General features: G+C 45.3%; 2 protein-coding genes across 2 annotated transcripts in view; both read left to right on the top strand.

The window, feature by feature from the left end:
• Positions 1–17,998, top strand: part of LOC141191520 (uncharacterized) — a 1,025,631-nt gene that overhangs the window by 864,772 nt on the left and 142,861 nt on the right. The window lies entirely within an intron of this gene.
• Positions 5,132–17,998, top strand: part of LOC141191585 (uncharacterized) — a 28,204-nt gene continuing 15,337 nt past the window's right edge. The window contains exon 1 of the mRNA XM_073661517.1: positions 5,132–5,164. Coding sequence (XP_073517618.1) covers positions 5,132–5,164 — 33 coding nt within the window. The remainder of the gene's footprint in view (positions 5,165–17,998) is intronic.

The raw sequence follows: 17,998 nt of genomic DNA, 5'->3' as shown, positions 1-17,998 counted from the left end.
CTTCCCCCATCATCCTATTTTTCTATTGCTGAATAAATATGATAGATTTTATACTCCCTGGACTCCTTTGATGGTCTTTTACCCTGCGGGGTTTTCTTTCATATATGGACTCACTGTGTGGTGGGGATGGTAGTGGACATTGTGTAGCAGGATCATTTTGGCCTTGTATAGTAGTAATTTTGGGAATATTGGTCTTTGTATAGTGTATTTTAGATTAGCAGCAGTGGTATACTGTAATTATATATGTATAAATACTCTTTTAAGTGGCAGGGAGGTTATATGGGGAAACATGTACTTCGGGGCTGGGGTCCCTGATCTCTTAGGACCCCAGCAACGCTCCTGCACTGGGGAAAAGCAGGGTCTGGAGGACACTTTAATATGATCATTTTACGGATATGACGCCAAAGAAACTAATGAAGTGCTTTGCAAAGTGCCATAATTTTCACAATTCTGAAAAAAAATTGTAAGTTTAGTTCCACTATAAGTGATGTTAATTCTGTTATGAGAGCTAACCTTCTGAGACAATTTATCACTGCGGTGTGTGAATTGTCACATTAAGCTTTGCTACTTCTATACATAGTGAAGTTCAGGATCAAAATGCTGCAGGTCCCATCTCTTCTACAGAACAATCCCATGGAAATAAAGCTGATCATTTTATCAGATGGAATCATTAGAACTTACCTGGTTGGATCCTTTGTTTCTGGTGGTTTCTTTCCCAGGTCGTCATTAAGGCCCTTTACAATAAGCTCCAAAAACTCATCGGACTTTCTGAATCTTTCAAGCGTTTTCTCCATCACAGAAAGGAGGCGCTTATCCTGGCAGAAGAGGATCAGAGATATATTGTTCTACATCTTCCAGATGTTTGGATTTATTTACAGACTAATGATTAATCTCACATGAAGAATCATAATATTATAAGAGATCACAATTTTGGGGTAAAATTATCAATTTAAAAAAAATATATATAGCAATTATATTATTCTCACAAGACCAATTTTTTGTTTTTTTCCTCCCCTTTTTCAATAACATAGACGGAGGGCTTGTGTTTTGTGGGACTAGTTGTTGTTTGGAATGACAACATTCAATTTACCACATAAAGTAATGAAAAATGGGGAAAAAATCAAAGTAAGGTTATTATGTTTGTTTGTTTGTTTTTTTAAGAACATTTAAAAAAAAAAGTGGTTTGTGAGACCATTTTCATCTTGCGAAGACCTAATTTTATAAAATGATCCCATTGATGGAGTTGTCGGCTTCTTCTTGTGGAGAGATCAGTAGTTACAAGTTTCTGATTGCATTTTTGGGAGGGAAGTAGAGTGACCCAAAAACCACAACCACAACCATAACCATGGCACTTTACTGTCCTTTACAGCATTGACCCGACGTGTAATAGATTTATATATAATGAAAGATTGTACTTATGTCAATGCAGCAGAAACAAATATTGTTTTACGCTTTTTCTTTTTTATAGTTGGCCAGAAAACCGCAGAACCTTAAGCAGAAAGTGACATGAATGAGAACATCTGCCCGGCTTGTACCGGATCCGGGGGTGTTAGGTACAAGGCGAAGTCCCCAGAATAAGGATTTGCTTCATTTTGGTGCAGAGTTTCTAGTAGTTTGTGGTTACTACTGTTACAGGCAGATGCCGTCTGCATAATACAGCCAGCACCGCCTCAACCCCCTCCATGCATGTGGACCCCGGCACAAACACTCAGGTCCATCCTTTTATGCTAAGACATTAATAATTCTACAATTATCACACACAACTTATATACAGAAACCTCCCAACCGTCCCCGATCCAATGGGACTGTCCGGCTGTCGCTGGAGGTCGGGGCCATGTCCTGACGAGCTGTGTTCTGTCAGGACAGTCCGTGTAGTACAAGAAAGTCTCATGCCGAGCTGCTGTGATCGCTCCTGGAGAGGGGCAGCATCCGCTCCGTACGCCTCATACACGCCCGGCTCCGCTCCGTACACCTTGCACACGCCCGGCTCCGCTCCGCACGCTTCGTACACACACGGCTCCGCTCCGTACACCTCATACACACCCAGCTCCGCTCCGCACGCCTTGTACACGCCCGGCTCCGCTCCGCACGCCTCGTACACGCCCGGCTCCGCTCCGCACGCCTCGTACACGCCCGGCTCCGCTCCGTACGCCTCGTACACACACGGCTCCGCTCCGTACGCCTCATACACAAGCTGCTCCGCTCCGTAACGCCTCGTACACGCGCGGCTCCGCTCCGCAAGCCTAGTACACACCCGGCTCCGCTCCGCACGCCTCATACACGCCCGGCTCCGCACGCCTCGAACACACACGGCTCCGCTCCGTAAGCCTCGTACACACACGGCTCCGCTCCGTACGCCTCGTACACACGGCTCCGCTCCATACGCCTCGTACACGCGCGGCTCCGCTCCGTACACCTCATACACGCCCGGCTCTGCTCCGTGCACCTCGTACACACGCCGCTCCGTACACCTCGTACACGCGCGGCTCCGCTCCGTAAGCCTCGTACACGCGCGGCTCCGCTCCGCACGCCTCGTACACGCGCGGCTCCGCTCCGCACGCCTCGTACACGCGCGGCTCCGCTCCGTACGCCTCGTACACGCGCGGCTCCGCTCCGTACGCCTCGTACACTCGAGACTCAGCTCCGTACGCCTCGTAAACACGCCGCTCCGCTCCGTACACCTCGTACACACGCGGCTCCGCTCCGTACGCCTCGTACACGCGCGGCTCCGCTCCGTACGCCTCGTACACGCGCGGCTCCGCTCCGTACATCTCGTACACGTGCGGCTCCTCTCCGTACACCTCGTACACGCGCGGCTCCGCTCCGTACACCTCGTACACACGCGGCTCCGCTCCGTACACCTCGTACACGCGCGGCTCCGCTCCGTACACCTCGTACACGCGCGGCTCCGCTCCGTACACCTCGTACACGCGCGGCTCCGCTCCGTACGCCTCGTATACGCGCGGCTCCGCTCCGTACACCTCGTACACGCGCGGCTCCTCTCCGTACACCTCGTACACGCGCGGCTCCGCTCCGTACGCCTCGTACACACGCGGCTCCGCTCCGTACGCCTCGTACACACGCGGCTCCGCTCCGTACGCCTCGTACACGCGCGGCTCCGCTCCGTACACCTCGTACACGCGCGGCTCCTCTCCGTACACCTCGTACACGCGCGGCTCCGCTCCGTACACCTCGTACACACGCGGCTCCGCTCCGTACACCTCGTACACGCGCGGCTCTGCTCCGTACACCTCGTACACACGCGGCTCTGCTCCGTACACCTCGTACACATGGCTCTGCTCCGTACACCTCGTACACACGCGGCTCTGCTACATCCACACTGTAAACCCCTCCTGACCCCACACATAAACTTCAGCTCATCCAGCACCATGACAACCAGCACAGCAGAGTCCTGCATCCACTGAGGCCCCTGATCATGTGACCTCTGACTCCTCCCCTCCTGTGACCTCATCACAGCTCCTGTGCGCACAGAGCAGCCATATATGTGGTGGCGGCTCTGCAGGTGGAGGTATGTGGAGATTCCCCATTACTGGGCGCAGGGGGCATTAACCCCTTCAGCACCGAGACTCTTTTGGGGTCTTGTGTTGCCCCTTTATAAGAATCATAAGGTTTTGTTCTGTTTCCTGTAATAGATACATACGACCCAACTATGGAGACAGGAAGGGAGGAAACGTATTGTTCTCATAGTACAGGACCCCTTTACTGGCCCCACAGTGTAATGCCCCCATTATGCCCCTTATGCAGGATGTATGATGCCCCACACAGTGTAATGCCCCCATTATGCCCCTTATACAGGATGTATGATGCCCCCCACACAGTGTAATGCCCCCATTATGCCCCTTATGCAGGATGTATGATGCCCCCATTATGCCCCTTATGCAGTATGTATGATGCCCCCACAGTGTAATGCCCCCATTATGCCCCTTATGCAGTATGTATGATGCCCCCATTATGCCCCTTATGCAGTATGTATGATGCCCCCATTATGCCCCTTATGCAGTATGTATGATGCCCCCACAGTGTAATACCCCCATTATGCCCCTTATGCAGTATGTATCTTGCCCCCCACAGTGTAATGCCCCCATTATGCCCCTTATGCAGTATGTATGATGCCCCCACACAGTGTAATGCCCCCTTTATGCCCCTTATGTAGTATGTATGATGCCCCCACACAGTGTAATGCCCCCTTTATGCCCCTTATGTAGTATGTATGATGCCCCCACACAGTGTAATGCCCCCATTATGCCCCTTATGCAGTATGTATGATGCCCCCGCACAGTGTAAGCCCCCATTATCCCCTTATACAGTATGTATCATCCTCCCGCACAGTGTAATGCCCCTTATGCAGTATGTATGATGCCCCCACACAGTGTAATGCCCCCATTATGCCCCTTATGCAGTATTTATGATGCCCCCACACAGTGTAATGCCCCCATTATGCTCCTTTTGCAATATGTATGATGCCCCCCACACAGAGTAATGTTCCTACACTACCACCATCCCCCCACACACAGTACAATGTTCCCAAAGTATCGCCTGAGGTCCTGCAGTTGGAATAAGTCCTGAAGTTTTAAGTTGGAATACTCCCTCCAGACAATGGTTTTCCCTTTGCCTGCTCCCCTACATGTATACCCTCGAGCATGTATACATGCATGTAGGGGAGCAGGCCTTACTTGATATCGAGGCTTTGTACAGTAATATACCGCATATGGATGGTATCAGAGGAGTAAGACGTTTATTGAAATCGAGATCAATAGAGTGTAGCAGACATAATGACTTCATGGAGGATCTTCTAAAATTCACTCTTACTCATAACTTCTTTATTTTTGACAGAAAGTACTTCCACCAGCTCAGGGGTACTGTGATGGGGAGCCCCTGTACCCCCTCATCTGCTAACCTATTCCTGGGCTAGTGGGAGGAAACCACAATATTGTGGGATGATCATAAGTGGTGGCAGCCATATATTGGGGCATGGGATAGATATATTGACAACATTTTTATCATCTGTTCAAGGACAAGTGAACAATTTATTGAATTTGTCAGGGAACTCAATATCCATAGATACAGTTTAATTGTTACCAGTTGCCTTTCCTGGATGTACCAATCAAGAATGTATGGGATGGGAGCCGGCGCTGTGGAGTCGGTAAGCCAAACCTTCGACTCCTACTCCTAAATTTCCATGACACCGACTCCCTCATACATGGCTTATTTTAAGTGCTAAATTTACAGTAGGACACATTTTTCTCAGCTAAAAGTTTAGACCAGGGGTCTCAAACACGTGGCCCGTGGGCCGCATGCGGCCCCTGCAGCTGCTTCATGCGGCCCGCAGGCACATAGACCCCTTGATGATCGCGGCCCGGTCCAGGAGCCGCCGACATCAGCGGTGTAGTGCAATGTATTGCCGTGCAGAGACGGGCTCTCTGCACAGCAATATCAATGGCAGCCGCCGGCCTATCGGAGGCCAGCAGCTGATATCTGCGTCCCAGCGCAGCAGTTTATGAGCTGGACCTGAGGGTGCTGTGGGATCTACTCCCACAATAACTTTCAGAAAGGGTTGGTCAATTAGGGACTGTTTAGTGCATAGTTTCTATAAAAACCTGCACCCAAGGGGACATGGCTGGATGGAAGAATCTGTGGTTTCTTTAGATGTGTAGAAAGTTGTACATGTAATTGGATGAGACCATGAAAATCTTTCTCGAGTTCCTCTACAGGTGAAACCTTTTTCCAGAGGGATTATTCCAACTGTAAAACCTCAAGACTTGTATGTGTGGCCACATCACCTGCCTCCTAGATTATATATGCACGACCAAGAGGCTGTCTAGGACGATTGTGGGGGGGGCATTTGGGCGAAATTACGCCATGGTCGGGACACCCCATTAGTGAGACACATGAACAGTGCACATTGAGGTGAAACAAGCGACATCTCCTTTTGCATCATTGAGGTGGTTAAACCCAATGTGAGAGGGGGTGATCTCAATTGATGTATCCTCAAAAAGGAAAGCGAGTGGATTTCCAGACTGGATTCACTAGCCCCTACGGGACTCAATGAGCAGATTTCCTATGCCTGTTTTGTATGAATACAGCCCAATCTGGATTACATTTTTGGATTTTATACTCTACCCATTTCTACTCAGTTCCCTGTGAATGAGGTTCACATATTGTTTTACTTCATCAAGATATCTGAGCTTCTATATCAGAATTATTTCTTATCAGTTATATCCCACTTATACTATTTAGTAACTAACAAGTGTGGTGTTCCTTGTGTATCTCTAATTATGCAATAGTGGTTAAATTTGACAATTTAGGAATATACTGTGGGCCATCATCCCATATCTTATGAAGTGATAAAGTAGATCTACATGCCTATTGCATGATGGGAGGATGTGCAATACTTGTTTTTAGTCTCCCATGACGCTGATCTCAGAGAGAGGATTTTTCTGTTGGTGGAATGCAATCCAAAACCATTATACGCTCCGGCGTGGAACGCAGACATCTGGGCATGCGCATTTGTGGACAATGATCCTAGATGTGCTCTGTCGTGGAATGATAACTATGGGCACGCGCAGTCACAGGTACGAGTGGCGCGGAGGCAATCAGTTTATCTGGCGTTTCAGCGAAAAGCGCGTCACTTCTGGACATGCACACTAGGGGATGGACATTATCGAACTTCTTGCTCATGAGGAGTAGCGTAGGCGCAGTACAGTATAACCTGTGACAATTCACCTCTAGGAATGGGAATGGGTCTCCTAGTCTGGGGTTTTGGATGAAGTGGGATATTTAAACATGGACACCTGGCTATTAGGCACACTATGCTGAACATCATGAATTATCATCCCTGTATCAAGCCTCCTAATGAACCTGTTGGGGAAACGCTTTGAGGCGGATTATAGAAACATTCTCTGAGTTCCATACCCTTTCCTTTATACATATTGTAGGGGTTTTACTCACTTGGGCACAACGGGAGGAAAACAGGAGGCCTGTTCCTTTAAAAGTTCATGTGAGTTTATTGCTTCATAAACCCAGAAGCCAAACAGAAAAGCAAATAGCCTTTAGATCAGGCAGACAAAGTAAATGTCTTTAGCAGGTCTCTGCTCAGCCAGGCTTGTGTGGCACACAAGCTGGGGTAGCGTCCAGTGTCCTGGCTTGGTCTGAAGACAAACATACACAGGAGGCTGTCTACCTCCAAACACACAGACCATGTGCCAAACAACAGCCTTCATTTTATAGGCTGTTAACCACACCCAGAGGTGAGGTATGTGGGTAGCAGGACCTGCCCATTCTCTCCCAGCCACCCGTAACCCGGCTCCCAGGTGCACCAAACAATCATCTTAGTGCTGTGTGCCTTAGAGAAACACTCCGGGTTACATCACAGAGACCAGCCATCTCTGTGACACATACCTCCCATCTACTACTCTACCATTAGCCACCTTACATATCTACCCCCTCTGCCTAATGCCGTGGGGCTTGGCACCTTCTACTGCCAGACAGGGGATTCTCGAGAGGGCATGGGCAGTACCATGTAGCTTCCATGCTCTATGTTCTACATGGAAGTAGAAGTCCTGTAGGGCTAAAAACCAGAGGTTGACCCCTCATCCATCCGATTGGGGCATAGTCGGATACTAATCTAAATTTTCGACCTAACAGATAGTACCGTAAAGTGTCCACTGCCGACTTTATGGCCAAGCATTCCTTCTCTATAACCGAATTATTTTTCTCGCAGCAGGACAGCTTTTTACTCAGGTAGAGGACAGGGTACTCCACCCCATGTATCTCCTGGGAAAGGACTGCTCTGAAGCATCTGTCTGGAGTATAAACTCTTTCTTGAAGTCCGGGGCAACCAGCACCGGTTGCCTACACAGAGCCAGTTTCATCTCTTGAAAGCCCGTCTCCTCCTCTGCAGTCCACTTGGCTATGGCTGATTTTGTCCCTTTAAGGAGGTCAGTCAGGGGTGCGGCCTTCATGGTGAAGTTTGGGATGAATTTCCTGTAGTATCCCACGATTCCCAGGAAGGCTCTGACTTGCTTTTTTCGACAGTGGTCTATGTCAATTTTGGATTGCTTCTACTTTAGTAATTTGGGGTTTTATCTTGCCTCTACGCACTACATATCCAAGGTGCTTGGCTTCTTCTTTCTCCATGCCACATTTCTTCTGGTTTATTGAAAACCCCACCTTCCTCAGAGCATCAAACACAGTCTGGAATTTTTCCAGATGACTCTCCCTGTCTGGACTGAAGATAATAATATCGTCCAGGTATGTTGCGCCATATTTCTTATGGGATGCAAGGATGCGATCCATGGCTCTCTGGAAGGTTGCAGGGGCCCTCTGCAGTCCCAACGGCATCCGGACATACTGGAAGCATCCGTCAAGCGTAGAAAACACAGTCTTCTCTTTTGCTACCTGTGCCTTAGGGATCTGCCAATATTGGTCTGGTAGCGCACCCATCCTTGGTGCCCCTGTGTTTCCCTTCTAATATTGTTCTTCTACCAGCTGGAGTTACATTATCGCCATCTGGATATTTTTTTAAAAAAAATCTAAATAAAAGACATTTGTTTTTACCATTGGAGTCTGTGGAGCTGGATCATCGTTTTTTCTATTACCTGTCTACTGAGTGCAAGCAGCAGCTCTGATTACGGAGACACCCAGCTGGTTCATGGAGGTGAGCTGTTTTTTTTTATTTTCCCTTTCCATCTGCCAATATCCCTTTGTCAGATCCAAGGTGGTTATGTGCCTTGCTGGCCCAAGCCTCTCGATCAGGTGATCGACGCGTGGCATGGGATATGCGTCAAATTTGGAGACCTCCGATAGTCGTTTCAGAATCTCCACTCACCATCAGGATTTGGGACCAAGACGATCGGGCTCTTCAATGACACCGAGCTTCAGCATACAAGCTACCTCTTTGTAGATCAACTCTCGTCGGGCCTCAGGTATCTGATAGGGCTTAAAGTTTACCCGCACATGAGGCTCCGTCAGAAACTCGTGTTCTAAGACACTTGTGCATCCTGGCAATTCCGAGAACAGATCCCTTTTCTTCTGCATCAACCCCCGACACTGCTGTTTCTGGGCCTTCGTTAGCTTTTCCGCAATTGCGACTCTTCCAACGTCACCTTCTGGCTTGCCCAGCAAGCAAGGAGCTTTCACAGCCTCTCTGTCTTGCCACGGCTTGATGAGGTTGACGTGATATATCTGGTACGCATTACGTCGTCCCGATTGATGAACCTTGTAGTTCACTTCACCCACTTTTTCCACCACCTCATACAGCCCTTACCACTTGGCCAAGAACTTACTTTCCACTGTAGGAATTAGCACGAGGACTCAGCCTCCCGGATTGAATTGCCTCACTCTGACTAACTGGTTGTAGACTCTGGCATGAGCTTCTTGTGCCTGCAGGAGATGTTCTTTTACAATGGGCATCACCTTCGCAATCCTCTCCTGCATCAGAGCAACGTGCTCAATGACGCTCATGTGGGGCGTGACCTCGGCTTCCCAGGTTTCCTTTGTGACATCCAGGAGACTCCGCGAATGTCGGCCATACAGGAGTTCAAATGGCGAGAACCCCGTAGAGGGGCTAGCCTGAGAACTCTACCTAGAAAAGAAAGAAACAAAATGAGATAAGAAGAATGATAATTATGGACTTCCTGTGGCCTTATATTAATATATCAAATTAATAATATATAGTGACAATTATTGATGTAATCATACTGTATGTGTTTTTTTTTTGTGGGTTTGGACAATTTATTATTGTGGTGCATTTTTGGGAAAAGAATAGTTTTCTTTCTAATTTTATATTGTGCACCTTGGAAATTATTATGTTTCACGTACTATACACAATTGCAGTGTATTAGTTATTATCTTAAGCTATTTATTCACTACTTTAAAATATGAGACACACAATATATATCAAAATTATTGTGTGCCCCATTATACACATTTTCACACCATATATGCTTACTATGATATTTTATATTTTTTTCATGAATCTTTTCACATTAAATTTTCACATATTTCCAACACATTCCTTGCACTCTTACATCAATTTTACTATATAAAACATATACCCATTAGATATCTCTTAAATCAAGAAGTTTATACTTATCAAGTATCAGAAGCATTCCCTAATGGATGATTGGGGTTCAACTAATTATTATATAGAAAACGCAAAAGAATGTAATGAAGGCGAGTATCTATATGCCTAAATGTATTTACGATCTCCGTTACATTGACACGCCCCTTCCAAGCTCCGCTACTCCTATATGGAGATTCCCAACAGAGAGTGCGCATGCGCACGTGAACGGGCCCGTCGGACTTCCGGTCCTGCACAAGAGACACTTCATGCGTTCCACCGCATGCGTGTCAGCCGCAGTGACTCCGGAAGTCCTTTTTGTTTACGGGGCACCTACGTAACTAACGCATGCGCCATAATCACTCTGGTCTATCAGATTAATTACATACAGCTGGTGGGAGGAATACATAAACGGTACACTGTGCACACAAACTAACGCCCCCCATTGAAGAAGCCCAAGGCGAAACGGCGGCGTCAGGGTAGACCGCAATCTCATCTCCACAGGCTGGATACTGAAATATTTAAGTACTCTCCTTAGGACCTTGCTGCTGTTAACTGTGAATCCTGAATGAATCTGTCCCTATATGCACAGTTCCCTGTTTAGGGTATTAAATCAATTGTTGCTGGCTTTATTTCCCTATCTTTCAGTCATTACTTTGTCTGAAAGATATAATGTAAAACATAACAAAAATTCACTTATTTATATACTCACAAGTATATTTATACATCTTTCAATACAGAGAGGAAAATACCTTTTTGCACTTTGTCTCTGGATTTTTTTGAATAAAGGGGTTCAACTTTTTCAGCACCTTATTATTAGGGAAAGGGTGCAATAAAAACGGAATAGAATTTCTTGATACATCAGAGGAGGTAGCTTACTGTAATAATATAAGCCTCTAATGGAGATTTCATTTTGTGAATTTTGAAGGTACCTGTTTTTTACAAAAAAATTCTTTTAATTATTGAAATAAAAATGATTTAATTTTAACAAATAATTGTACTCATATCTTCCTTAAATCGGGCTCATGTAGCTTGAGTTTGTTTGTGGATAAGGTCAAATATTTGGTAGCGAGGTGGTTTGTTCCGGTGATACGAACCCGCTGTTCCCCGATAGTCATTGTCACCCCCAAGCGCGCGAGAATGTCAGTTTTTAGCTTGCCATACTCTTTGGCATCCTGCAAAGCTAAATCATAGTACACCTTTTGGGCGTACTATGCAAAGCTAAATAGGACGTACTATGCAAAGCTAAATAGGGCGTCCTGCAAAGCTAAATCTTAGTACGCCTACTAGACGTACTTCTGGGGCTCTCCTGTCAAGTATTGCGCCAGTACCTCTGTCCACTGCTCTTGCGAAAATTCCTCCCTCTCGGCGACCCTTTCAAACACCGTCAGGAAGGCCTCAACGTCAACCTCCGGGGTTATTTTCTGCAAAGCCCGTCATACCGCCTTCCGGACATGGGAGTTATCAGTCGGACCTGGGGTTGGAGCGCTCATCCTGCCCTGGATGGCGGTTGCCAGAAGCTGCTGGATCTGCTGTAACAACAGCCTGTTGGCAATGCTTGCTGGCTTGCGACAGACTTCACCCAGGGCATGCAGTCCATCCTGTAGCAGTCACACGTCTCTGCTGGGAACACTGCTCGCGCGTCTAACACCAATTGTAGAGGTTTTACTCACTTGGGTGCGACGGAAGGAAAACAGGAAGCATGTTCCTTTAAAAGTTCTTGTGGGTTTATTGCTTCATAAACCCAGAAGCCAAACAGAAAAGCAAATAGCTCAAGCAAACAAAGTAAATGTCTTTAGCAGGTCTCTGCTCAGCCAGGCTTGTGTGGCATGCAAGTTGGGGTAGCGTCCAGTGTCCTGGCTTGGTCTGAAGACAAACATACACAAGAGGTCTTCTCCCTCCAAACACACAGACCATGTGCCAAACAACTGCCTCCATTTTATAGGCTGTTAACCACACCCAGAGGTGAGGTACGTGGGTAGCTGGACCCGCCCATTCTCTCCTAGCTACCCGTAACCCGGCTCCCAGGTGCACCAAACGATCCTCTTAGTGCTTATGTGCCCTAGAGAAACACTCCAGGTTACATCACACAGACCAGCCATCTCTGTGACACATACCTCCCATCGACTACGCGACCATTAGCCACCTTACAATACCTTGATACATATCTGGTTTCATGATTACCCCACGGCTGATGAAAGGGAATCTGTCACCCGCTGGGACTTATCTGACCTCTAATATGGGCATACAGGTGATAGAAATGTGAATCTATACATACCTGAATGCCTCATATTAGAGGTCTGTTTGCTGAGAAATGGCTTTTTATTCAGTGAAGATTCTGATGCTTGCTGGCCGTGGGGTAGTCGGTGGAGTGGATTCCCTTTAATAAATACTCACTTAGCCCCATTCTTCATGCAGATACTAATAAATCCAGGACCTATGAGATTTTTACCATATGATAGTTGGATAGTTAGGGGTGTATCATCCATAGCAGCAGCCCACAGGGCCACTATGGTGCCCGTGAGAAAACACAGAATTTGAGCTTGGTTTAAGTTGGTATCCATGCCGCACATAAATGCATGTTTACTATGGCCATAAATCAGAAAAAAACTATAAGAAGAAAAATGATCATAAACCCTGCTGTAAATAAATAAAAACCAAAAGTGCTTTTAACCCCTTTACCCCCGAGGGTGGTTTGCACATTAATGAGCAGGCCAATTTTTATAATTCTGACCACCGTCACTTTATGAGGTAATTACTCTGGAACGCTTCAACGGATCCCCCTGATTCTGAGATTATTTTTTCGTGACATATTGTACTTCATGATTGTGGTAAAATTTCTTTGATATCACTTGCGTTTATTTGTGGAAAAATCGGAAATTTGGTGAAAATTTTGAAAATTTGTCAATGTAATTTTTATGCCCTTAAATCAAAGAGATGTCACGCAAAATAGTTAATAAATAACATTTCCCACATGTCTACTTTACATCAGCACAATTTTGGAACAAACATTTTTTTTTTAGTAGGGAGCTATAAGGGTTAAAAGTTGACCAGCGATTTCTCATTTTAACAACAAAATTTACAAAACCATTTTTTTTAGAGACCACATCACATTTGACGTGACTTTGAGGGGCCTTTATGACAGAAAATACCCAAAAGTGACACCATTCTAAAAACTGCACTCCTCAAGGTGCTCAAAACCACATTCAAGAAGTTTATTAACCCTTCAGGTGCTTCACAGGAATTTTTGGAATGTGGAAGAAAAAAATTAACATTTAACTTTTTTCACAAAAATGTTACTTTAGACCCAATTTTTTTTATTTTCGCAGGGGTAACTGGAAAAAATGGACCCCAAAATTTTTGTGCAATTTCCCCTGAGCACGCAGATACCCCATATCTGAGGAAAAAACACTGTTTGGGCGCACAGCAGGGTTTGGAAGGGAAGGAGCGCCATTTGACTCTTTGTAAAATTTGCTTGAATAATTAGCGGACACCATGTTGCGTTTGGGGAGCCCCTGATGTGCCTAAACAGTGGAAACCCCCCACAAGTGACACCATTTTGGAAACTAGACCCCTTAGGGAACTTATCTAGATGCGTGGTGTGCACCTTGAACCCCCAGGTGCTTCACAGAAGTTTATAACATTGAGCCGTAAAAATAAAATTTTCACATTTTTCCAACAAAAATGTTTTTCAGCCTCCAATTTTGCATTTTCATAGGGGTAACAGGAGAAATTGCACCATGCATTTTGTTGTGCAATTTCTCCTGAGTAAGCCGATACCCCATATGTGGGGGAAAACCGCTGTTTGGACGCACGGCAGGGTTCAGAAGGGAAGGAGCACCATTTGACTTTTTGAATGTAAAATTTGCTTGAATAATTAGCGCTTGTGCCTCTGATGTGCCTAAACAGTGGAAACCCCCCACAAGTGACACCATTTTGGAAACTAGACCCCTTAGGGTACTTATCTAGATGTGTGGTGAGCATCCTGAACCCCCAGGTGCTTCACAGAAGTTTATAACATTGAACCGTAACAATGAAATTTTCACATTTTTTCAACAAAAATGTTTTTCAGCCCCCAATTTTGCATTTTCACAAGGGTAACAGGTTGCGTTTGGGGAGTCCCTGATGTGCCTAAATAGTGGAAACCACCCCACCCTCCCCCCAGTGACTCCATTTTGGAAGCTACACCCCTCCAGGATTTTATCAAGGGGTATAGTGAACATTTTGAACCCAGAGGTACGACACAGAATTTGATAACATTAGGTCATCATATTGAATAAGTTGTCATTAGTCTTGAGTGCAAGTGCTCGCTATTTGAGTTTGCATCAGGTACTAGGGTATGCACCAAGTATCGCGGGTGCTCAAGTGACATGCTTGAGTCCCTGCCCCGCATGTTTTTTTATTAGACACCCAAAAAAAAAAACATGCTGGGATCGCTCGTGCATGGCAGGCAATCCCCATAAGGTTTTTTTGGCTGTATAACAGCTGCAAAACATTTGAGGAGGAGACTCGAGCATGTCACTCGAGCACCTGCCATACTCTGTGCATACCCAAGCACCCGATGCAAACTCAAGTAGCGAGTACTTGCACTCACTAGTCGCCATATCGTCGTCATTTTCTTTTTCTTTACTTCTGAAAAAATCCCAACCCCAACCCAAACTTTAGCCCAAACCTAACCCTAACCCTAACCTTAGCCTAACCCTAGCCTAACCCTAATCCCAATCCCTAGCACAACCCTAACCATAGCACAACCCTAACCCTAAAGTTTATTTTTTACGCCGTTCCTCGTGTGGTATAAGTGATTAGAAGACGTTATTCTTCGGGTCGGTGCAATTACAGCGATACCAGAATCTTATCGGGTTTTTATGATTGACAGCTGTCACACGCTAAAAGACACATTTTTTTGCAAAGACTAGTTTTTGCATCGCCATATTTTGAGAGCTATAATTTTTCCAGATTTCGGCCGACAGTCATGTGATGGTTTGTTTTTTTACGGGACAAGTTGATGTTTTTATCGGTATCATTTTCGGGCAAATGACATTTTTTGATCGCTTTCTATTCCGATTTTTGGGAGTCAGGATAAACAAAAGCCAACAATTCAGGAATTGTTTTTTTTGTTTTTTTATATGCCTTTCTGCGTGTGGTAAAATTGATAAGGCAGCTTTATTCTTTGGGTCAGTACGTTTACAGTGGTACCGCATTTTTTTTTTATATATATATATATATATATATATATTGGCGCTTTTACACAATAAAAACTATTTTATAGAAAAAATAATTGTTTTTGCATCGCTTTATTCTGAGAACTATAACTTTTTTATTTCTCTGTTGTTGGAGCTGTATTGCGGCTTGTTTTTTGCGGGACAAGATGACGTTTTCAGCTGTACCATTTTTATTTACGTTCGTCTTTTTGATCGCATTTTATTCCATTTTTTGTTTGGCGGTGTGATGATAAAACATCATTTTATGTTTCGTTTTTTTTTTACCGTGTTCACTAAAGCGGTTAAGTAGTGGGACAGTTTTATAGGTCAAGTTGTTCCGGACGTGGTGATACCAAATATGTGTACTTTTATTGGTTTATTTTTTTTTTCATAAGATTATTTATTTATGGGTACAATATATAATATAATATTTTTACAATTTTTATTTTTTTTTTTCACTTTCTGACATTTTTATTACTTGTTCACATTGTCCCACTATGGCACTTTCACTTTTTGCAGCCTGATCGTCTGCATGGCATAGAGAGCAGCAGCTCCCTATGCCATGCAGCCTGTCAGCGCTGCACAGGGAGAAAGTTACTTTGGTCGTGCACTGCACATGACCAAAACAACTTCATGCCTCCTGGTGACCCGGATGTTGTCATGATGACGTCGGGTCACCATGGCAACATCCGGGACTGGATTTGGACGCCGGCAGAGAAAGTAAGTATCGCGCTTACCTCCTCTTGCCACCGGAATGCTGCAATCGATTTCAATCGCAGCATTTCGGGGGTTAATGTGTCGGGAGCGGTGCGGGACCGCTCCTTGCACATAACACCGGGTGTCAGCTGTGACAATCAGTTGACACACGGCGGCGATCTCGCCCGCACCGCTTGTGTGCGGACGAAATCGCCAGGCCGTATTAATGCGTATCAGGCCCATAAGGCCCAGGGCACAGATACGTACTAATATGCCCTGGGTCAGAAAGGGGTTAAATAAAATAGGGTTCTTAGCAACACTGTTTTTGATCAAAAATAGCATGAAAGCTATCCCACCATGGCAAGATGAACCCATTCGGGATAGTCCTACTCTGTATAATATTAACTCCTTTAAAGCCCATGACGTACTAATACGCGTCTGTGCCCTGGGACTTAAGAGCCTGACCCGTATTAGTACGTCATCGCGATCGCGCGCGCACACAGGCTGTGCGGGCGCGATCTCCGCTGGGTGTCAGCTGATTGTGACAGCTGACACCCGGTACTATGTGCAGGGAGCGGTCCCACACCGCTCCCGGCACATTAAACCCCGCAATGCTGCGATCGAAGTCGATCGCAGCATTGCTGTGGCTAAGGGGAGGTGATCGCAATACTCACCTCATCTTCCGGCCTCCAGCGCTGTCTGCCACGGCTTCCCGGGTGTTGCCATGACGACCCTATGTCGTCATGACAACATCCGGGTCACCAGACAGCAGGAAGATTTTTTGGTCATGCGCAGTGCATGACCAAACAATCTTCTCACTGTGCAGCACTGACTGCCTGCATGGCACAGGGATGGTTCTCCATCCCTATGCTATGCAGGCGATCAGAATAAAAAAAGTGAAAGTCCCAGAGTGGGACAAAGTAAAAAAACTCTCAGAAAGTGAAAAAAAAAAAAAATTGTAAAAATATAAAAAATAATCCACCAAAAATAAAAATATAATGTACCAATCAATAAATATTATGAAAAAAAAACACCAAACAATAAAAGTACACATATTTGGTATCGCCGCGTCCGTAACGACCTGACCTATAAAACTGTCCCACTAGTTAACCCCTTCAGTGAACACGGTAAAAAAAAAAAAAACGAAGCAAAAAGCAATGCTTTATCATCATACCGCCAAACAAAAAATGGAATAACACGCGATCAAAAAGACGAATATAAATAAAAATGTTACAGCTGAAAACGTCATCTTGTCCCGCAAAAAACAAGCCGCCATATAGCTCCAAATCAAAAAGTTATAGCTCTCAGAATGAAGCGATGCAAAAAAATATTTTTTTCTATAAAATAGCTTTTGTTGTGTAAAAGCGCCAAAACATAGAAAAACGATATAAATGTGGTACCGCTGTAAACGTACTGACCCAAAGAATAAAGCTACCTTATCAATTTTACCACACGCGGAGTAGAATAAATTTTTTTAAAAAAAAAACAATAATTCCTAAATTGTTGGTTTTTGTTTATTCTGCCTCCCAAAAGCTGGAATAGAAAGCGATCAAAAAATGTCACGTGCCTGAAAATGGCACCAATAAAAACGTCAACTCATCCCGCAAAAAAGAAGCCGTCACATGACTCTGTCGGCCAAAATATGGAAAAATTATAGCTCTCAAAATATGGCGATGCAAAAACTAGATTTTACAAAATATGTGTCTTTTAGTGTGTGACAGCTGTCAATCATAAAAACCTGATATCATTCTGGTTTCTCTGTAGCCGCACCGACCCGAAGAATAAGGTCGTCTAATCATTTATACCGCACTAGGAATGGCGTAAAAAATAAACGCTGGGGTTGGGGTTAGGGTTGTGCTAATGTTAGGGTTGGGGTTAGGGTTGTTGTTATTTTCAAAAGTAAAAAAAAAAAAACGATGACGATCTGGCAACTAGTGTTGAACGCAAGTGCTCGCTACTTGAGTTTGCATCGGGTGCTCGGGTATGCATTGAGTATCGCGGGTGCTCGAGTCTCCGCCCC

The sequence above is a fragment of the Phyllobates terribilis genome, unplaced genomic scaffold, assembly GCF_046119375.1.
Source record: "Phyllobates terribilis strain yellow unplaced genomic scaffold, ASM4611937v1 Scaffold_47__1_contigs__length_9908305, whole genome shotgun sequence".
NCBI classification, from domain to species: Eukaryota; Metazoa; Chordata; class Amphibia; order Anura; family Dendrobatidae; genus Phyllobates; species Phyllobates terribilis.
The sequence above is the reverse complement of the archived record's forward strand: the minus strand, read 5'-3'. Positions and strand labels throughout refer to the sequence as shown.